We start from the raw sequence: 21,097 nt of genomic DNA on the forward strand, positions 1-21,097 counted from the left end.
CCCGTGTGAAAGTCGAATCCAACATCGCCAGTAAGGAACGCAGGACTTTTAGAAACAAACATGTATTCACATATATTACAAGCAAAGCGGGTTGAGCAGTAACATTCCTCAAGTGTAGAACGTTTGCACACAACCTCCTTGGCCACGTGCCAATCAAAGGGGCGTCTCCAACAATATTATTACTGTGCTTAAAAATATTTGTATATTATTGACATCTGACACAAACACCAATCCCACAATTATTATAGGAAACGTATTTATCTAAGCACTGGTTAATGTAGTTTCAGAATATATCTCATTATTGGTGTCTATATCCTGAAACCTTTGTAGGTGTTTGTAACATAACTCCATTCTATGGATGTCTTGTGCAAACGCGGACTCCACAATATTATTGTACCTTTTTTTAAAAAAGATTTTTTTTTGATAGAACAGATACTACACTTGGTCTGAGCTGGAAAGTGTATTTTAGTTTCACATTTTATTCCAACAGTAACATCAGATGAAATTTTTAAAAACTTATTTCGTGTTTAACATATTGCAGTGCAAAACAAATTAACAATAAAACTCTGATATACTTGCATATCAGGCAGAAGTCAGTATCTACACCAAAAATTATGGAAAATTGAGTAGAATTTTAATTTAAAATAAACAAGTTTTTAAAAAAAATTTTTATTTCCCATGCTAGGCTGGAGCAAACACATTTTATGTCTTTAATTTAGAAGAGTTACATCGGAAAGGCATCCACCACTCTTGCAAAATTGACAGTTCGGGTGTGGAAAAATAAACATCTCATCATCTCCACAAAAGTGAACGTTTACGTAATTTTATTTCATCCAAACTCAACCAGTGTTTCTAAGGAACAAAAATCTTAGTGTAAAACAACTAATCTCTTATCAATGGCGGCTCACAAGTACTATCATTCTTTCTTATTTTTGTTTTAATAGCATTGCAGATAACTTTTGTTTTATTTCCTTATTTTAGGGCCCACTGGAACATACTGGAGGTCACTTTTGGCAAATGGTATGGGAACAAAATACCAAAGGCATTGTGATGTTAAACAGAATAATAGAAAAAGGAACAGTAAGTAAATTTATTGCTTATGGTTTTCTTTCAGGTTGATCTTATAAAGCATGCATTTCCTAAAAGATTTTAGATTTTCTCAATCGATTTTTTGTGAATCAATTTTACTTAATATTAAAATGGTTAATAAAAGATAACAATTGTTGCGTTCCTATTGTTGCACCAGATGTGACCTGATGAGCCATAAAAGTTACTGTGTTGTATTTTGGATGATTCTACACTAAATGTATAACGAGTACCGATACCGCACCATCCACGCCGAGTGCCCTTAACCTCGTCGGATTCCATCCAATGTGACAGGTGTTCTCTCGATCGTACATTGTCACGTCACAAGTTGGCCTGTTGATCGTCTTCACCCACTGTGTTTTCATGGTTGGGCGCTTTGCCTCTCAATCGAATCGGCTCCTACCCTGTGTAGGTAGTCTCCGGGTACATCAATCACTCCGCTGGTCCTTGCGGCTTGCTGCAAAATGAAGAGACCTCACCACAAATAAACAGAACTCCGGTTATAACAATGACAAACTATTAATTTCATTACTTCATAAGAGCTACTGTCTAAATTGAGGTGACTGACTATAGCAGTGAAACGATGTAAGACCAGATCAGTAAAGTCACAGATTTCCCATTAACACAGGCTAGTTAACATCATAACATCAGGCCTTGAGGGCTCCCAAATTGGGAGCGCTTGACCAGCCCAGCCGTTCAGTTTGCTGGCTACGACTCTACTCTTTCTAGAATTCCTTTTTCTAAATCCAACCCCTTTTCCCCACCTCTCCTTCAGAGAGTGGTTACAAACACCCTTTCTTCTTGTTAAAGCTTACCGTTCGTCTTGTCCACTCAACACCTCTCTCTCTCTGTTCCCCTAATTTCTACTCCTCTACGAACTTATCTCTACCAAATTTTAATCCTCATTTGCACTGAGGCCTTCACTCATCAAATTAGGAGTGATTAGTCATTCAAGGTCGAACAACACTTGCTGGCGACCTTTACCCTTGACCTCCATTCTAAGTTGTCAGCCATAATCAGCTAAGGGTCTCTGGATCTTTTCATACCTCTCAACAGAGGTTTTAAAAACAACCTTTCATGTTAAGATATATAACGACAATGAGATAAAAACAATTATTTGTTGTTTCTCTTTCTAAAAAAATCCCATAGACATTTCTGTTTTGTCCCAATCAGACATTCTGCCCTCTCTTCCTCTATTTGAAAAACAAGACCATCTCTTTTGACATGTAGATAATTCCAAATCTGTCTCCCTTTTTGAGACAACACAACATCTGTTTTGTCTCCAACAAGCTCACAAAGACACATCGGTGGCTGGTCCCATTTTCCTAGCTAAGGTTTTGCATTTCTCTGCACTTCTCCACCCCATCCCGTCCGGTCAAACACCCCCTCTCACCGCAATATGCACCTCGCTGCATGCATTCATGACACCAATAGTGTCATAAATGTGTCGTTCTGTCAATCCTTCTTGCGTTTTAAAAGATCTGCAAAACTGATGATAGCGTAACTTTGTCGAGGAACCTGGGTAAGTGGTCACTTCTGTCGCCTATCCAAAACACAAGAAAAACTCACTACAAATAATATTTATTTGGAACATGAGTGTTTAACAATGGACTGAGCATACAACTCATTCAGTCCAAAGTAGCTGAGCAGCAGCTTGGTTCCCACCAGTTTTGGCAAATAGCAAGCAGGGTCCTGAACAGAAGCATGTGCTCTATCCCAACCATCATGAATGGACCTGAAGTAATCTCGTCAGCATCAGACAAAGCCAAACTCTTTGCCAAGAACTTTGCAGCTAATTCTACTCTATGCGATCAAGGCTGCCAATCCCCCCCATATTTCCTCCTGTATCTGAAAACACCCTATGCGACACACAAATATCTGTGCATGATGTTGCCAAGCTAATCAAAAATCATGATTCCAGTAAAGCAACTGGCCCTGACAGCATTCCAATTATAGTGCTGAAAAAGCTTCAACCAGAGCTAGCTCCCATACTTACAAAGCTGTTTAAGCGTTGTCTTAAGGAGAATTGCTTCCTAACACCCTGGAAAAGTATGCCCCATATTTAAGAATTCAGGTGATTGCTCATCTCCCTCTAAGTACAGACCAATAAATCTCCTGTGCGTCATGAGTAAGTTGCTGGAATCTGTTAAATAGAGAAATAGTCAACCACCTCAGCAAAAATAACCTTCTTAATGCCATACAATATGGTTTCCGTTCTGCTAGATCTACAGCAGATGTGCTAACAGTTATATCTCATAGGATTAGCGAATCTTTCTTCCTTTCTAGGGCAATTTCCCTTGACATATCAAAGGCCTTTGATAGGGTATGGCATAAAGGTCTACTCTGCAAGATCTCCAGCAATTTAATCATTTGTTTCTGATAGGTTCATAAGACGGTTGATGGGCAGAAATCAAAAGCTTACAATATTAATGCTGGAGTCCTTCAGGGGTCCATCCTGGGCCCAATTTGCTTCCTGATTTATATCAATGATCTAAATCACATCCTAAGATCATTTGTAGACGTTTATGCGGATGACACTACCATATATGGCAACACTTCAAAGGCCGTAAGTTCTCTGCTTCTCTCTCCTCTGATCTTGATCACATGGTACAATGGGGAAAGAGGTGGCTGGTTAGTTTTAATGCATCAAAAACTAAGCTTCTATCTTTATATCATCAATGCTCTGATCCTCGTCTGGCATCAATAGAAATGGATGGCTCTCATCTTGGGGAGGCTCCATGTTTTGACAAGCTTCTGGGTCTGACCTTTACTCCTGATCTGAAATGGAACACATACATCAAATCAGTTGCCAAGGTTGCTGGAAAAATGGTAGAATCGTTCTACCATTTCAGTAGATATCTTACTGCTGATGCAGTTCTCTACCTATATAAGAACCAGGTAGGTCCAAGGATGGAGTACTGTTGCCACATCTGGGCAGGAGCTGCTAGAAGCTCTTATCCTGTGTTGACAGAGTTCAAAATAGATTTCATAGACTAGTGGGTGATGCCCTTTTCTCTTTCCTGCAACCTCTTTCCCACAGAAGAGACTGTCTCTGCTTAATTGTTATTTTAATGGCAAGTGCTTGTCTGAGCTCCAGTCTATGGTCCCCCTCACCTGCCAATGTTTCACAAAAAACACTTGTCTAGCTGAAACCACTATCAATAATTTCCTTCACTCTTTACCTATGCCTAAACCTAAACAGATTTCATGAACAAAACTTCTTTATTAGAACTGTACGCCTGTGAAACTCTTCCGTTTCCTTGCTTCCCATCTGACTACAATGTCATCTTCAAGTCCAACGTAAACAAGTTCTTGATGAGCCATCCTCTTAAGTAATCCAATTTAAAATATTTCCACTAACAATTACAATGTCGTCCCATTGACTAATGTACACTCATTAACCCTTATCCTTTAGTGTCCTGCAGGCCTTGATAAGTGATTTCTTTTGTAAGAAAAAAGAAACTTTTTTTTTTAATATAAAACTATTGTTACAGGGAAAAAATAAGGAATTTGATTAGTGCTAAATCTCTGTAAAATTTGCTTTGTCCTATTATACCATACTGAAGTAGCACTCTCTCTAGACGAGTTAAACTGGCTTTCTTCAAAGTAGGAAGTTTCACGGGAATGTCAAATTCACAATTGATCACGAATCACTCTGAGATGATTACTTTTTTTTTTTTTTTTTTCTCCAGTTTTTCTAGGAAGGCATTGGCATCCTACGTCCATATTTCTTTTGCAGTTTTTCTAGGAAGGTGTTGGAGTCCTTTTACCAAATGATCACTCATCTAGTACTAATCAAACTCAACTTCAGTGATCAACAAGATTGTGCCTAATATATTTTCCCTTAGAGAAAATCGAATTTAGAAAGAAATCTCATTTTTTAATTTTTTTTATTTTGGTTGTTTGTCTGTCTCTTGGACTGACAGGCAGTTTTCTGATGAACTGACTGACAGTATTCTGATGAATACTTTGAGTGTCTGTTCTTTATTTGGGATGAGTTTTGGAATTTTTCCATCTAATTAGAGTTTTGGGTCATATTTTATTATTGGTCAGGCAATGAAAGTCTTTGTTTCACCTAAGAAAAAAAATCAGGCCTCAAAATGGAGGCTGGGTCATTTCAAAATAAGCACACTTTATGGTAGGTGTACCTTTCTGTGAGATTTTTAATTTCCCAACGTAAATTGTTCTGGAAATTATTTCTTGATCATTACTTAAAAAAAAAAAAAAATGATACAGTAAAAAATGATAAAATAAAAAATTAACTTTCATAGTAGATGAAAAAGCTGTTGTACAAAAAAATTTATTTTTAATATCTTTGCAAGAGGATATACCAATTTTTTATTTTTTTTTTATTTCTACATTTTTATAACGACCAGACATTTGTTTTGTCTTCTTGAACACACGAGTAAAATACAGGTTATAAAAAAAAAAGCAATTGAATTTACATACACATACCATAAAGAACCTCCAATAGCAATGGCCAGTGACTCCCTACCTGAGAGCACATCTTTCAAACTGCTTGGCCTAACATTCACAGGAAACATGAGTTGGAACAATTACATTGAAAACATTGCCAGGGCCGCTGCTAAGAAGGTAGGTTCTCTCTACCGTGCTAGAAAACTACTGACACCTGAAAGTATCCTGTACCTCTATAAGGCCACCATTATAAGGCCACCATTATAAGGCCACCATTCGCCCATGTATGGAGTATTGCTATCACATTTGGGCTGGTGCATCTGCTGCTAGTCTCTCGGTCTTAGGCAAGGTTCAAAAGAGAGTCGCCAATCTGATAGGCCCTGAACTGGCATCTAAGCTTCAGTCTCTGTTCCATCGACGAAACGTTGCATCCCTCTGCCTGTTCTACAAGTATTTTAATGGTGAATGCTCTGACGAACTGCAGACACTTGTGCCCCCACAACGTAAATACCCCCGACAAACCGACAAGCAGCTAAATCCCACCCCTTCACAGTAGAGATCCCTAGATGCAAGAGAGCCTTTTACTCCAGTAGTTTCTTCCCCAGAACCGCTAGACTCTGGAATTCCATTCTAGGTCCCTGCTTCCCCAACTGTACTGACATGCAGAAGTTCAAGTGTAACGTGAACCGACATCTTGCTGCCCAAATCCCTACATAGTGCCCCAGTAGTTGCTGCCCCTGATAGTAACCCCCTACACCAAAGTGGCAATGTGCCTTGTTTGGGGTGAAAATGTGATTATTAAAAAAAAAAAAAAAAAAAACTGTTAAGAATCATACACCATCTAATATGACCATGAAATTCCTACAGCTACGCACCTAGAAAACGGAGCTATTATAAACCTGACCTAGTGATATGAGATACGGAGAAAGAAGCAACCAGTCGGAGTTAGTGTTCCAAATGATGCTGGGTTCAACAGAGCTAAAAGGGAAAAGCTAACAAAATACCAAGGTTTTATGTTCAATATGAAAAGAAACTGGAATCTTAGGACCATCTCTATATAGGACCAACCTGAATCCTGAAAAAGAATTTCATAAATATTAGCAGGAGTTTGTCATGTATTTTCATTCTATCTGTATCCAGTGTAATCATGTCCCACAATATTATCATACCATCTGTGGATAGAACAGAGGAGTTTGATCCTAGCATGAAAGCAGGGGTAGTATGTTTTTGTTCTGTCAGCCATGACCAAGTAGAACTAAGTAATTTGCAATTGTCAGAATATAATTACAAATTACTTAGAACTTCTGCTCGGTCATGGCTTATGAAACAATAGTATGCTACTCTTTTGGATTACATAAAGGGTTCCATTTGAAATTCTTGCAGAATCCTGAGTTCGGCAAGCAGATATTACATTGGCTGAAACTTGAAAATAACACTCTAGATGAGAACAGTAGTTGAAATAATCCAAATAATACATGATGTATTTTAATTAATTTCATGCATAGTGTTGAATTTTTTTTTTTAATTATTTTAAATAATTTTTTTAATTATTTTAAATAATTTTTTTTTAAGTTTTTAATAATTATTATAAATGTTTGTGAAATTGTTTTTTAAAATGTTTTAAAATTATTTTTTAATTTTATTTTTAATTTTATTTTTTAAATTTAATTATTTTAAAATTTTTATTTTTAAAAATTTGTTTAAATTTAATTTGTTTTATACATTTAAAAAAATTAGTTTTTAATATACAATGATCTAAGTGAGACCATTTACATACATAGGTACATTATCACACATCACTTTTTTATGGGTATAAGAGTGATAACAGACAAACATGAAGTTGACTTAATTTATTATGTAAATTTATTTTTTTTTTTTACATTTATTTTTAGGTAAAATGTAATTAGTATTTGTCTTTAAATTTGTATATAGATATATTTTCGGTTTTTAGAAGTAGAGTGCATTATATTTTGGTTAGTATAATTCAGAGGAGATAACTCTACTCATCATTTTTTTTCCTCTCTGATTTAACTTTAAGATGTTAGATACTTAAAAAATAAATGATTTTATTTTACTTTTATTTTCAGGTAAAATGCTATCAATATTGGCCGTTAACTCTGAACTTTGGCTACGACGAAGATGATAGCATGATATTCGATGATGTTCAGTTGATGGTGAGGCTTTTAGATGAGAAAGAAACTGACAATTATATTATACGGACACTGGAATTAAAAAACATGGTGGTGAGTTTTCAAACCTTTTTCTTGCAGAATTAAATAGTAATTCCTGTAAATGTGCACCAAACACTGTTCAAGTTTTGTAATATTTTTTTTTAATATCTCTTCTAGGTAAATTCTTTGTTTAATTCTTACTTTGTAAATAGACCATCATCAGATTCGGTATAACGTCCATTTTTATTTTGTTTGTTTGGAACAATTTCCAGACAAGCCACTTGATGTAATCAGCTAAAAGAAAAAAAAAAAAAAATTCAAAGTCAAAAACATGCCTACATTTTTTTTTATTTTTATTATGTACTAGTTGCATATACTCGGCCTTACCCAAATATATGCAGCTAGTACACAATGATATGATCGGTTGGACTAGGACAACATGATATGATCGGTTGAACTAGGACAGCATGATATGATCGGTTGGACTAGGACAGCATGATATGATCGGTTGGACTAGGACAGCATGATATGATCGGTTGGACTAGGACAGCATGATATGATCGGTTGGACTAGGACAGCATGATATGATCGGTTGGACTAGGACAGCATGATATGATCGGTTGGACTAGGACAGCATGATATGATCGGTTAATCAAAACATGGTTAAACAAAGGAATTAGTCCCATACTATTTAAGATGCACCGAATAACCTAACTTTTGAATTAACTTTTAAATTATATTTCTAAATAGAACAATTAAAATGGTTCTATTCTATCAAACAATAACATTAAGCTAATTATTAAAATTTAAAGTTTTTCTTATCTGTTGTATGCAAATGAGCTTGCTCATTGAATGTAGATTTCTTTTGAATAAATGATACATAGAAATCATGCTGGAATAAAGTACATAAGTCCATTTTCAGTATGAAAATTGTGAAACCGTGTACCTTTTGTACATATTAATTAAATAATAAATTCGAAACAGACAAGAATATGACTTTATTATAAGACAAGATTCAAGCCTGAACAATCCAGTTTTCTAATTATTAAGACTAGCGAGACCTGTGGAAATTCCATAGGGAACTGATTCATATGTAAAATATTGATGTTAGCATTCTGTAGATATTCAGTGTAAATGTAGATGCTCTGATATTATTGTAGCCATTTTGTTAAAACTGCAAAAGTATTTATCTAAGCTAGCAGGGATGCCCAACGTAGCCAGATCGTAAAATACACTTAAATATATTTTAATTCTTGAAGTATATATTATTATAGAGTTAATGTTCTATCGATTTTTTTATATATTATAAAGTTGCGATTTAAAAAAAAAATATATATATATATATATATACGAGTTGTGTTCATCAGCTTGATTTGAAACCGAATCCCAAACTTTTAGTTCCTTCAGCTATAATCGAAACCAAAATTTATGAAGAATTCTTGATAGAATTATTTATAAAAAAAATATATTACTAAGGTGTCATCAGCTAAAATCCAAACCGAAACCAAGACTTATGGCGAATTCTTGATAAAATTATTTTTAAAAAATAGCTTATTGGAGTGCCATTAGTTATAATCAAAACCAAAACTTATAAGAAAATATTAGTAAAATTATTCATAAAAAAAAAAAAAAAAAATAGACGACTTAAGTGCCATCAGCTATAATTGAAACCAAAATTATGAAGAATTCTTAGTAAAATTATTTATAAAAAAATTAAATAACTTGAGTGCCATCAGCTGTAATCGAAATCAAAATTTATGAAGAATTCTTGGTAAAATTATTTATTACCAGAAATGAAAGTACATAACAATTAAACAACCCGGATGTAAGCGTGACACGGAAAATAACACAAGTGCTATTGTATTAATACATAGATTAGGATGTAAATTGTGAATCTAGTTTCGCGTATTGCAACTGCCAACACTAGAATTCTAATACAGCCCCAATAATAAGAACCACAACATATGCATTTGGGGTTATGTATATTTGGCAGATGTTAGCTGTTGGTGAAGAAGGGTGGTAGAGCCTGACAATGAATGATCGCAGTTGTAGGTGCAAGTACAGTTCAAAACATGTATAAATCACATTTTTCCTTCCTTCGTTGATTTTTTTTTTTTTTTTTTTGCCTTTTCAGACTAACGAGTTTCGAGAAGTTCTTCATTTTCAATATACAACTTGGCCAGATTTTGGTGTGCCATCTTCCCCGCTTGCATTTTTGAACTTTTTAATGGCTGTGAGGGAATCTGGCTCACTTGACAATAACCATGGTCCTTGCATTGTCCACTGTAGTGCAGGAATTGGTCGATCTGGAACATTCTCTTTGGTTGATTCAGCTTTAGTAATAGTAAGTTCTTTTTTTCTACAAATTATTTAAAAAAACAAAAAAAAAAACAGGCAGAGGGATTTGTCGATGGGACTGAAGTTGAAGCCTAGCTTATAGTTCGGGATCTATTAGTTCATTAGTTTTTGTATTTATTTTTTAAACAGAAAGGTTTATGAAAATTTAACTCTTTGAAAATTATTTCTAAAAAAAATATAAATTGTAATAAAAAAAAAAATTTGAATTCCTATGTGCGATATAAATGCTTTGATTCCAAGCCAGTGTTTATTAAAAATAAATAAATGGATGAGATAAGATGTTTTTCATTTGTCTTTTTAATTCCAGGTAGAAAAATCTCGAAGTATGGATAGTATCAATGTAGAGGATCTTTTGCAAGATATGCGTTATTACCGAATGGGCTTAATCCAAACACCTGACCAGTTGCGTTTCTCATACTTGTCGGTGATCGAAGGTGGTAACCATATATTAAGTAACCTTCCACCACTAGCTGATGACCCTCTGGTAAGATTCAGTTTTCAAGTTTTCTCATTAAACTTCAAAAAAAAAAAAAAAAAAAGGATGACCGAAGGGCGGGGGGGGCGGTCTTTTCTTTTTTTTTTTTTCTAAACAAAATTTGCATTTAAATTCTTGCCTTTTTAATTCTTTGGTTTCAATCATTTTTTTCGATTTAACTAAAATGATTAAAAAAAACTTTAATTTTATCCCTTAATATTAATTAAAAAAAAAATTAGAATTGTTTCAGTTTATTTATTTTTATTTCTGTATATTTTTTATGCATTTTTTTCCCCAGGTTTTTAACATGCCTCCCATCCCTTCTCGGTCAATCCATTAGTATTATTTTTCAAAAATTTTTTCATTTTTTTTATTTATTTATTTATTTTTTTTTTTTTTACATATTTTGTCTCTTGTCTTTGACCACCCACCCCTCTCTGGTCTTTGACTTCATTTTTTTCTCTCATTGTTGTCTCTTTCGTTGTCACTCTCTCTCTCTCACTTTTGCTCATCTTTTTTTTTTTTTTTTTTTTTTTTTTTTTCTGTCTTCCTTCAAACAGGAATAATGCTCAGTTGGTAATTCAAACATTTTAAGTAACAATGTTTTTACCAGGGCTGGGGGTGACACATCCAACTAATTCCTAACTTAAGCAGGTTCTCAATCTGGATAAAATTTCTATTTGCTAACCTGTGCATTTGGTTCACAGATTCAAACTCTCTGAAATATTCATCTTTCTATAATGCAGCATCAGCTTCTCTGCATCAAGAATCTGAATGCCACAAATTAAATCAAAGAAAAAATCTTTAAAGTATTACAAAAAAAAAAAAAAGAAAAACACTATACAAAATAATGTGTGTGATCTGCAGTCGGTTGTTTCATCTTTTTATACTTAGATAGATAGATTCATGACAGACAACATCAAGTCGTTGAAAATACTGCTGATAGAAGCAATTGTATTAAAGTATTCGTTTGTTTATATTTTTATTTATTTTAACGATACAGATGAACAAAAGTATTCAATTTCTTTTTATGGCAGAATCTTCATTTATACAAAGTGAAAATTGCACCTATGTATTTTTAACAATTTAAATTATTTTCAAATCTTATTCGTAATTAAGAATTTGCATAAATTTTTTAAAAAGTTGTTTACAACTGTTTCAAGAGACATTTGTCAAAATGAGTGCGTAAATAAACTAAAAACCTGATTGACTGACTAGCAACCCCAGTACTACAGTGATTTATAAAACGATTTGTCAAAGATTTTTCTTCATTTTTGATTTTTAATATTAGGGGAAAATCTGAACAAGATCCCCTCCCAATTTTTTTATAATAATAATTATAACTAAAAGTAGTGTTGGTCCAATGTATGTAAAAACTTTGTACGGATACTATTAAAACTTTATAAGCTCGTAAAGGAGGTATACAAAATTTTTATTTGACAAAGAGTACAAATAAAACTGAAAGATCTCATTCCGTGAAATTTCGAAAAATGCATCATATAAAGCATCAGAGGAAAGAGGTTTGCAAAATATACAATAAATTTTGCAGGTTAATGCATTGAAACAAATTATAAATCAATTTCATGCAATAACATGATGAATCTTCATGAGGATGAAATGCGGAAAATTTTGTGTAGCTTAATTGCCATATATATTTTCTAAATTTGTATGTGTGTCCAAAAAGTTACTGAAGGGTTTTGAACTTAAATAGATTCTTTATTTTTGAGTGATCTTTTGGACAGCCAAAGGATAATATTCAATTTACAAGTTGAAAAATGTAAGCTCAAAGTGAATATTAATATTATAGAAATATTTATATAATAATCCAAACCAGATGTAAAAGCTCAATATATCCAAAAAAAAGGAGATAGAGCAAGCCTATAAAGAACGTATGCAAAATTTTTAATTATCCGACAAGTACAAATAAAATTAAATAACCTTATTCCGTGGAGTTTCAAAAATGCAATTCTTCTCATCAGAGTAAAGAGGTTTGCAAAATATACAATAAATTTTGCAAGAAACTACAAATATGAAATTAATCATATTTGCATCAAAAAATTATGAAAGCAGGAAATAGGAAAATTTCTTTAGTTTATGTTTTTGTCAGAATTTTTTATTTCATATCTACTCCATCATCATATATATATATATATATATATATATATATATATATATATATATATATATATATATATAGCCTTTGGATCTATATATGCACATGCAAGCTCTTATATATATGTGTGTGTGTGTGTGTGTACCAATTGGCTATCTACTTATATGCACCTAACTGACTTTCTCTATAAAGTATTTTTTAATGGACTCTTCGCATGAACGGTTTTCCATATTTATATTGTTTGTTTTTAAATTTCATGACTAAAACTCATAAAACTTTAAGTTTCATCTATGCAATAACCAGCAAATACATAGAAATGCTAATATTTTGCGTTACTATCTGATTATTTTGCTAACAGCTTTTCATCTGACAAGAAGAATTAGCATTTTTTGAAACTCCATGGATTAAGGATTACCTAACACATCAGTTTTGGAGTATTCTGCCGAATAATAAAAACTATTTGTAAACTTCTACTTTACAGCTCTATTCTTATTATTTATTGTAAGCTCTACTATTGTCAGTGAATGTATTGAGCTTTTTCATCTGGTTGGGATTAAGATATAAATAATTATTTATATTTGTTTTTGGAGTTTGCTTTTTCTTTGATTAGTAAATTCGTAAAGCGTTATGTATGTATATATATATATATATATATATATAATGATGGCTAAGGTAAACCTGCAATGCTGAATCTTTTATAGCATTTTTTCTTTTTTCTGACATTAGGTTCTCATGCATAACTCTTTCTAAGCAGAAAATTTCTATTTTTTCTGGAGAGTATGTGCATGAAAAGATTCGATATTGACATAATAATTTGATGGTTTCTGCATATCAAAACGGATCTGTAAAACCTGTGCTGAAATTTTGAAATGCTGAAAGAATTGAAGCAAAATAAATATTTGAAACTTGGAATGTATACTATATATATATATATATATATATATATATATATATATATATAATCATTCAAACACGGTATAAATGGTTAAGTGGCAGTTTTAATCATTTAGAACTGCTTTAAAGCTCCACCGCTTACTCATTTTTTGACCAAATTACAAACAATTATAACTGTTTATAGATCACTTAAGCTATATTGTGAAAAAAAAAATGTCAGTTTTCATTCAATAAAATAAGTTATGATGAATTTTCTGGTGTTCAAAATCGTAAAAAAATATGTAAGATGAGCAACGCTTTTTATGACCGGTTTCCATAGCAACCACGTCGCTTTGGCGACTACTGTTGCTACTAATTCGAAAAGAGAAGTAACAAGTGAAACAGAATGAAAGTATGAAAGGGAGATAATTGGGGGGGATTTTATTGAAAGCGTACGAGTGCCATACATTATTATTACATGTGTTTATGGAGGCAAAAAAAAGAGTGAATTTAATTGAAGCCTGGAAAAATCATGGATTACAATAGAAAAATGCAAGCATGAAAAGTAATATGGTTAAACTTAAACATGGAAAAGTAAAGGCCTAGTTAAAACTGGAAAAGAAAAGGATAAGATTTCCTAGTAAAAAATATACATTTATGACTTAAAATATTGCAGCATTTTGAATTTTTTTTTAATTCAATTTATTACATTATATAATCAATTCTTAATATTGCAATATTTTAAGTTATAAATTTATATTTTTTACTAGAATACCTTGTTTTCTTTTCCAGTTTTATAACTAGTCCTTTACTTTTCCATGTTTAAGCTTAACCATATTACTTTTTATGGTCATATTTTTTTTATTGTTATATATATATATATATATATATATATATATATATATATATATGGCGATTAAGCTACACTGAATATTCGGCATTTCATACACTCTAGGATTCGTCAGGCTTATGTGCGAATTCTGTGGCTGTTTATCGTTTTTATATGGTCCTCTTCTGTTGAGGATTTTAGTTAGCCAATCAGCTTTCTAGTATCCACTGCGCCCCTTCCTATCAGCCAATGGGCATGCATTTTATCGAACAAAGGATCTTTTTAAAAACTAGGTTAGTGGTTTAAGGCAGACATTTTTTTTTTTTATATATAAATATACATATGTGTACATACATATATGCACATATATATATATGCATACATATGAGTGATCGTTTATGTATATTCATGTTTATTTAATTTATTTATTTGTTTATTTTCTATTGTTTTTGTTAGTTTTAAAACTATTTTGTATCGCTATCCTAGAGTAAATTTTATTTTGTGAACACAGTTATTTGCTATTTCTCTTCTACAGTTTAATAGATTTTGGGGTTCTTTAAAGTACAGGATAGCAAATTTTTCATGAAGGCATAATTTACATGGGTCGTTTAAATGCCTACACGTGGTAGCTTGTCTTATTATTTTCCATTTGACTACCGGCAAAGAAAGTGAGCGGACATTCGCCGGTAGTCGAATGGAAAATAATAAGACAAGCTACCAGGTGTAGACATTTAGACGACCCATGTAAATTATGCCTTCATGAAAAATTTGCTATCCTGTACTTTAAAGAACCCCAAAATCTATTAAACTGTAGAAGAGAAATAGCAAATAACTGTGTTCACAAAATAAAATTTACTCTAGGATAGCGATACAAAATAGTTTTAAAATAAATAAATTAAATAAACATGAATATACATAAACGATCACACATATATGTATGTATATATATATATATATATATATATATATATATATATATATATATATATATATATATATATGTTGTCCGAATGCCGGATCTCCGCCTCCCAAAACAGATTTTCTACTCTCAGCTTGTTGAGGGAGAGCGTGCCCAGGGTGGCCAAAAGATGAGGTATAAGGACAACATCAAAGCAAATCTAAAGCGGTTTCACATGGACCTTGAGACATGGGAGGACGTGGCTGGGAGCAGGTTGGCATGAAGGAGCGCTGTCCACGAAGGTGGTGCGCTTTATAGTAGTGACCTAAATCAAGCTGCTGAGGATAAACGCAAGCACAGAAAGGACAGATTATCAACCAGACACACCCAACCCCACCCCACCACCACTACCTTTATCTGCCCAAGTTGCACAAGACAAATTGGGTCTAGGATTGGGCTCTATGCTCACCTGAGGACCCACAGAAGCCACAACGGAGGACAGTCTTACTTGGACACAAGTGACCGCCGATGATGATGATATATATATATGTGCATATATGTGTGTACACATATGTATATTTATATATTAAAAAAAAAAAAAAATGTCTGCCTTAAACCACTAACCTAGTTTTAAAACAGATCCTTTGTTCGATAAAATGCATGCCCATTGGCTGATAGGAAGGGGCGCAGTGGATACTAGAAAGCTGATGTGCTAACTAAAATCCTCAACAGAAGAGGACCATATAAATAACCACAGAATTCGCACATAAGCCTGACAAATCCTAGAGTGGATGAAACACCGAATATTCAATGTAGCTTAATCGCCATATATATTTTATAAATTACTAACTAGCTCTACCTACGTATTGAGCACTTTTGAAGTAAATACTTAAAGTTTACGCATAAATCTATACTTTCGTATATTAATTTCATGTGAGTAAATGAAGTAGTTATATATATAATGCAGTCAATACATGATATGCATATTATGTATATGCATGCTATTTTATTTAATTTTTTAATATAAATTGAAACATCTTGTAAATGAGGTGGTTATAACATTCCAAAATATGATGAATAGAGTGCAGAGGGCAAAATAGTTTTTTTTTTGTTGTTTTTTACATAGTGGAATAGCGGGTAAATTGTTTTCTTTTTATTATAATCTTTTTTGAAATAGTAATACCCACCTCTCCTGAAATCATAATTGTAATTTCATAACTTAAAAAAACAAAACAATAATAACCTATTTCAAAGTGGAATAGGTCAACAACTCTTGTTACATGAGCATTACCCCTGCTGCTGCTCCATTCACCCATCTCCACTTTTATGGTCATAAATCAAAGCTCGTCTTCCGAGACGACAGAATCGCCATTATTGTGATTATTATGTTGCATATTTTTACAGCCTATTAAAAAACTTACTTTCAAACGACGGGTGAGTCAGATTTTCTGTCATATCTTAGTTTTTAACAGACCAGTAATTTGCACCGGATTTTGGTACAGGTTCGCATTATCAAACTCGTTTCCTAATCCTCAAAAAGACATTTTGCCTTATGACGACATGCAAAAAAAAAAAAAAAATAACTCAATGTCCATTATAAAGCTTTATAAAAAAAAAATGCTGGTTCTTTTGCAGAGTTCCCCTTATATTAAAAAACAAAAAAAAAAAAAAAAATCTATATGCTCTATGTATCTGTGATGAATCGAAAATATCATATTCCAAAAATCGTAAAACAAAAATCATTTTCAAGTGAGTTTCAAGTTTAAATTGTTGAGTTATCTTCTTTTTTAATTAAAAAATGTCTGACAAGACGGACGCTTTTTAGTTACTCATAAAATTTGATTTTTTTTTTTAATTTAAAAATAAAACTTGATCAATGTATGATTTTTTTGGAATATATGTTCATTTCATCATGACTATGTATGTCATACAGATTTTCCTTTATTTTTGAATGTTGAGGTAACTCTGGACAAGAACCAAATTTTGAGATGCTTGTTCAGAATCTCTCACCCGCCCCACTTCCTTGCAAAAACAAAATCCAAAAAAATTTGTATGATGTATGCACCCATGAGAGAAAGAAATATAGTACACCAAAAATCATGTTAATTGATGAAGTAGTTTTTATTTTTATAAAGAAAATCAATTTGAAGCAAATTTGAACTGTCTTTTCAATGTCCCCGCCTCTTCTCATACTAAGAATGACTTAAAAATATTTTAAGCCTCTAAAGTTTGAGTTATTTGGAATTATCTCCATTGTTCTTTCAGACTGTTTTCTGGATAGCATCGCAAGATCATGTTAATCATCATAAAATTTGATTTTCTTCATTTAAAAATAAAACTACCTGATCAATTCATGTGAACTTTAGTGTACAATATTTTCATTCTGCCACAGGAATATAGATCATATAGATTTTTCTTTTATTTTTGTTTTTTAATATAGAGGGAATTCTGGATAAACACTATTTTTAAATAATGTGAACTTGTGTCAATCTCCATATCTTCCACTTTTTTTTTCTTTTGATTTTAATTTAAAAATATTTAATTTTTTTTTTTTTGACATACTCTTCCTGCTGCTGACAGAAGTCACTATGAATTACTTCCCTTTGCTACTGAATCTTTTTCCAATTTAAAAAATTCCCATTTCAAAATAAATCTCTGCTAACAAAAATAATCTTGCCATTCCATTAAATATCACTTCATTTAAAATATTCACTCCATAACATCAAATTTTATATTTTAAAGTTCTTTTAAAAATTAAATTTTAGCTATTTCTGTTCTTAAGAGTATTTGGCAACCATTGAACTGGCGAATACTGTTGAAAAATTTAAATAAAATTCTAATTTTATGTTATTGCAGACTGAAATGTACAATTTAGTATGATAGACTCTTAGCTTTTTAATTAAGAGCAAAGTGGAGTATCTTTACTTATACTATACTTAAGCTGTTCTGTCCTTGATTAGTGAGGGAGGGAATCTTTCTAAACTTTGGAAATTTCAACCTGTTTTGCTTTAGTGATCCTATCAGGAGACAAATCTCCCACCAGCATAGCTATCCAGGTCCTAGAGATATGCAAGCCCTCTAACCACGCCAAGGTTGCATTCACTAGGGTGCACTTGATTTATGATACAAGATATTTTTTATTTATTTTTTTGAAAATTGAAATCGCGTCAAACAAGATATGAAGTTGATGTAACAAGCAAAAAAAAAAAAAGAAAAAAAGTTGAACTTTGTGTTCTATCGGAGAAATTCCGATCCCGAAAACAAATTCTTCCCTTTTTATCAGAAACATTCTTCATGGAATGCTCAGACTAAATAAATTTGATTTCTGTTTTTTTTATCTGGAAAACGCAGATTTCCACTTTTTTTTTTTTTACATGAAAAGTTCCCCATAAAATGATTTTCTCTCTTATGAGAGTTTCTTACAGAAAACTGAAAATTTTAAGCTTGACATTAAGGCTAAAACTTAAGGCAATTCGTGAAAGAGTAGAAGACTTTTCTTTCATCTAAAAATGACTTGCTGTCTCCATCTCTCCACATCTTCATTTCGACTTTTAGTTGTAAATCTTTGTAGCTGTTTAAGAAAAAAAGTTAATGGTTTTTGTTGTACCCAAAATGCATAAGGGCCCATGATCCCCTATCCCCCAATAGGAAAAATTCATTTTGATTTCGACTTTTTTTTTTTACCATCAACTACTCGCATCCCTGAATAAATCGAATTGCTTGTTTCCATTTAAAATTAGAATATTAATCAATACAAATCTGCATAACATAAGATTAAAATCTTAATTTTCTTTTTTACCAGTGTTTGCCCAATAAAGGAGTATCAATTCTTTAATACTCATTTATATACATATAAAAATTTTTTTGTAAATCTTATTTTAAAAAATTGATAAATCTAATTGCCAATGCACCAGTAAAAAAAAAAATAGTCAAGCTTTTGGTGGGCTGGTTTTATAGATTAAAATTTAAAAAAGGCTTTTATAAAAAAAAAAATTAACCATTTTTAAATTTTAATTCATAATTTTTTCTTTTTTCACAATGCTTATCACTAGATTCAATTCATCCAGAAAATAAAATGGTGGTAGTTTGCAAAATATAACATTCAAAGCTTTTTTTTTTTTCTCTCTCTCCAAAGAAATATACATTCCATTTTTAAAATTCATATGAGTGTACTTATGTAGATTTAGGACCGTGCTGTTGTCAGAATTTTCTGGGCAGTTTATCTAAAATACCAAAATGTACCAAAACAATGAAATTGCAGCAGCTAATATCATTTAAGAAAACATTTATTTGCTATTATTGGTCTACATGAAAAAAATAAAATTTACCTTGATTTGAGCAAAAAAAAAAAATCATTAAAAAAATTTTTTTTTTTCTGTTAGTTATTCAAGAAACTTGCAAGTTTTGTTTTTTAATTTTTATTTTAATTTTCTTAAAGTTTTGTAAAACTTGTCCAATAATTATTCATTTCGTTTTCATTGTTAAAATAAAAAGATTTAATTTCTCGATTGATTTTTTTTCATTGAATTATCTTCCTCATAACAGAAATAATATATTTCATTGAAAAAATTGTCCAGCGTTTGCACAAAAAAAAAAAAAAAAAAGCCAGAAAACTTTCATTCTTCTGCATTCTGCCGTTTTACGCAAACTGCCTGGAAAATTCCAATGATAGCACAGTTTTTATTCTTCATAAGTATGAAAAAAAGCTATAACAATTTTGGTGTTTCTTTGCAATCATACCTTTCTTTCAAAAAAAAAAAAAGAAAAGCATCTTATTTTTAAATTGTTCTTATTTTGGTGTTGGCACTCTAATAGTCATGAATTCTTTACATCTAAATGCATTTCATTAAATAATAAATAAAAAAGAAATTTTTTTCCCCCCTTCCTTGTTTTCTCATCTTATTCTCTCCAACTCCTCTTGACCCACTGCCGAGTTCATTCTTTTCTCTTGTTTTAAAGCATTGAAAATGATAATAATCTAAGTCATTCACTTTTCCTTTATGTAATAGACTAGTGGGGTTACCTGACGTTGCCCGGGTGTCGAGAGGTGGTATATAATAAGGGTATTGAGCAACCAACGCCCAGGAGAAAAAAAAAAATGTTTCAATCAAAATAGCGAGTATCCGTGTGAGCACGAAAAAAAAAAAAAAAAATTAACCGCAGTAGCCAAGCTCGAACCAGAAACGCTAAAGAGGAAAAGGAGGTGAAAAAAAAGCAAACATGTTAGCCATGTTGCCCACGGCGCACTTGTGACATCACGGCCTTCAAAATAACGTCTTTTAAACGTACGTTGAGATCGCTAGGTGTGAATGACTTGCAAAAATGTTGACGCTAAAAGTGACCCCTTCTTGCAAAAATCGGCCCAGTTGACGGTCAAAGAATTAATCTTTAATAAATTTTTGGATATTTGTCGTCCGAGAGATCGATCTTTTTAACAATACCGATTTTGTCTGTGTTCGTTGCGTGCATCAAAAGTTTTTTGGCAGACATACAAACACACATACTAACACGCATTTTGCCTTTTCTAAAACAGATAATATTTGAAGTAACTGCCCCCCCCCCCCCTCGCCGGATTTAAATTCGGATCAGTTGACCTCCAAAGAATCAATGATTATTTTAATTTTAGATATTATTCATTCAGTGATGCTGATCAATCATATACCAACTTTGTGGGTGTTTTTGTAGTGTTTTATTTTTAGCTTAACATGAACACATAGACAACCACCTTTTATGTAATAAATTAATTTGAAAACAACTTCTATTTATATAATGTCACTTCTCCTCCCTTGTTGAGGGTCGGGTGTTTTCTGATATTATACAAGTTCATTCTCCAGTTCTCATAGTTTAGCAGGTCAGCTGTCTGTAATTTCAACTCTGT

At 32.2% G+C, this 21,097-nt stretch overlaps 1 protein-coding gene across 4 annotated transcripts in view; it reads left to right on the plus strand.

The window, feature by feature from the left end:
• LOC145277976 (tyrosine-protein phosphatase non-receptor type 2-like) overlaps positions 1–21,097 on the plus strand; it is a 175,083-nt gene that overhangs the window by 122,269 nt on the left and 31,717 nt on the right. For 3 of the 4 annotated variants that reach the window (XM_080130113.1, XM_080130114.1, XM_080130112.1), the window contains 4 exons: positions 982–1,080; positions 7,590–7,745; positions 9,808–10,017; positions 10,339–10,515. In XM_080130113.1, the coding sequence (XP_079986239.1) occupies positions 982–1,080; positions 7,590–7,745; positions 9,808–10,017; positions 10,339–10,515 (642 nt within the window). Of the gene's footprint in view, positions 1–981; positions 1,081–7,589; positions 7,746–9,807; positions 10,018–10,338; positions 10,516–16,623; positions 16,654–21,097 lie in introns of all 4 variants that reach the window. The other variant, XM_080130111.1, reaches the window with a different exon arrangement.

Source organism: Euprymna scolopes, chromosome 6, assembly GCF_053919585.1.
Source record: "Euprymna scolopes isolate OS-2025 chromosome 6, ASM5391958v1, whole genome shotgun sequence".
Lineage (NCBI taxonomy): Eukaryota > Metazoa > Mollusca > Cephalopoda > Sepiida > Sepiolidae > Euprymna > Euprymna scolopes.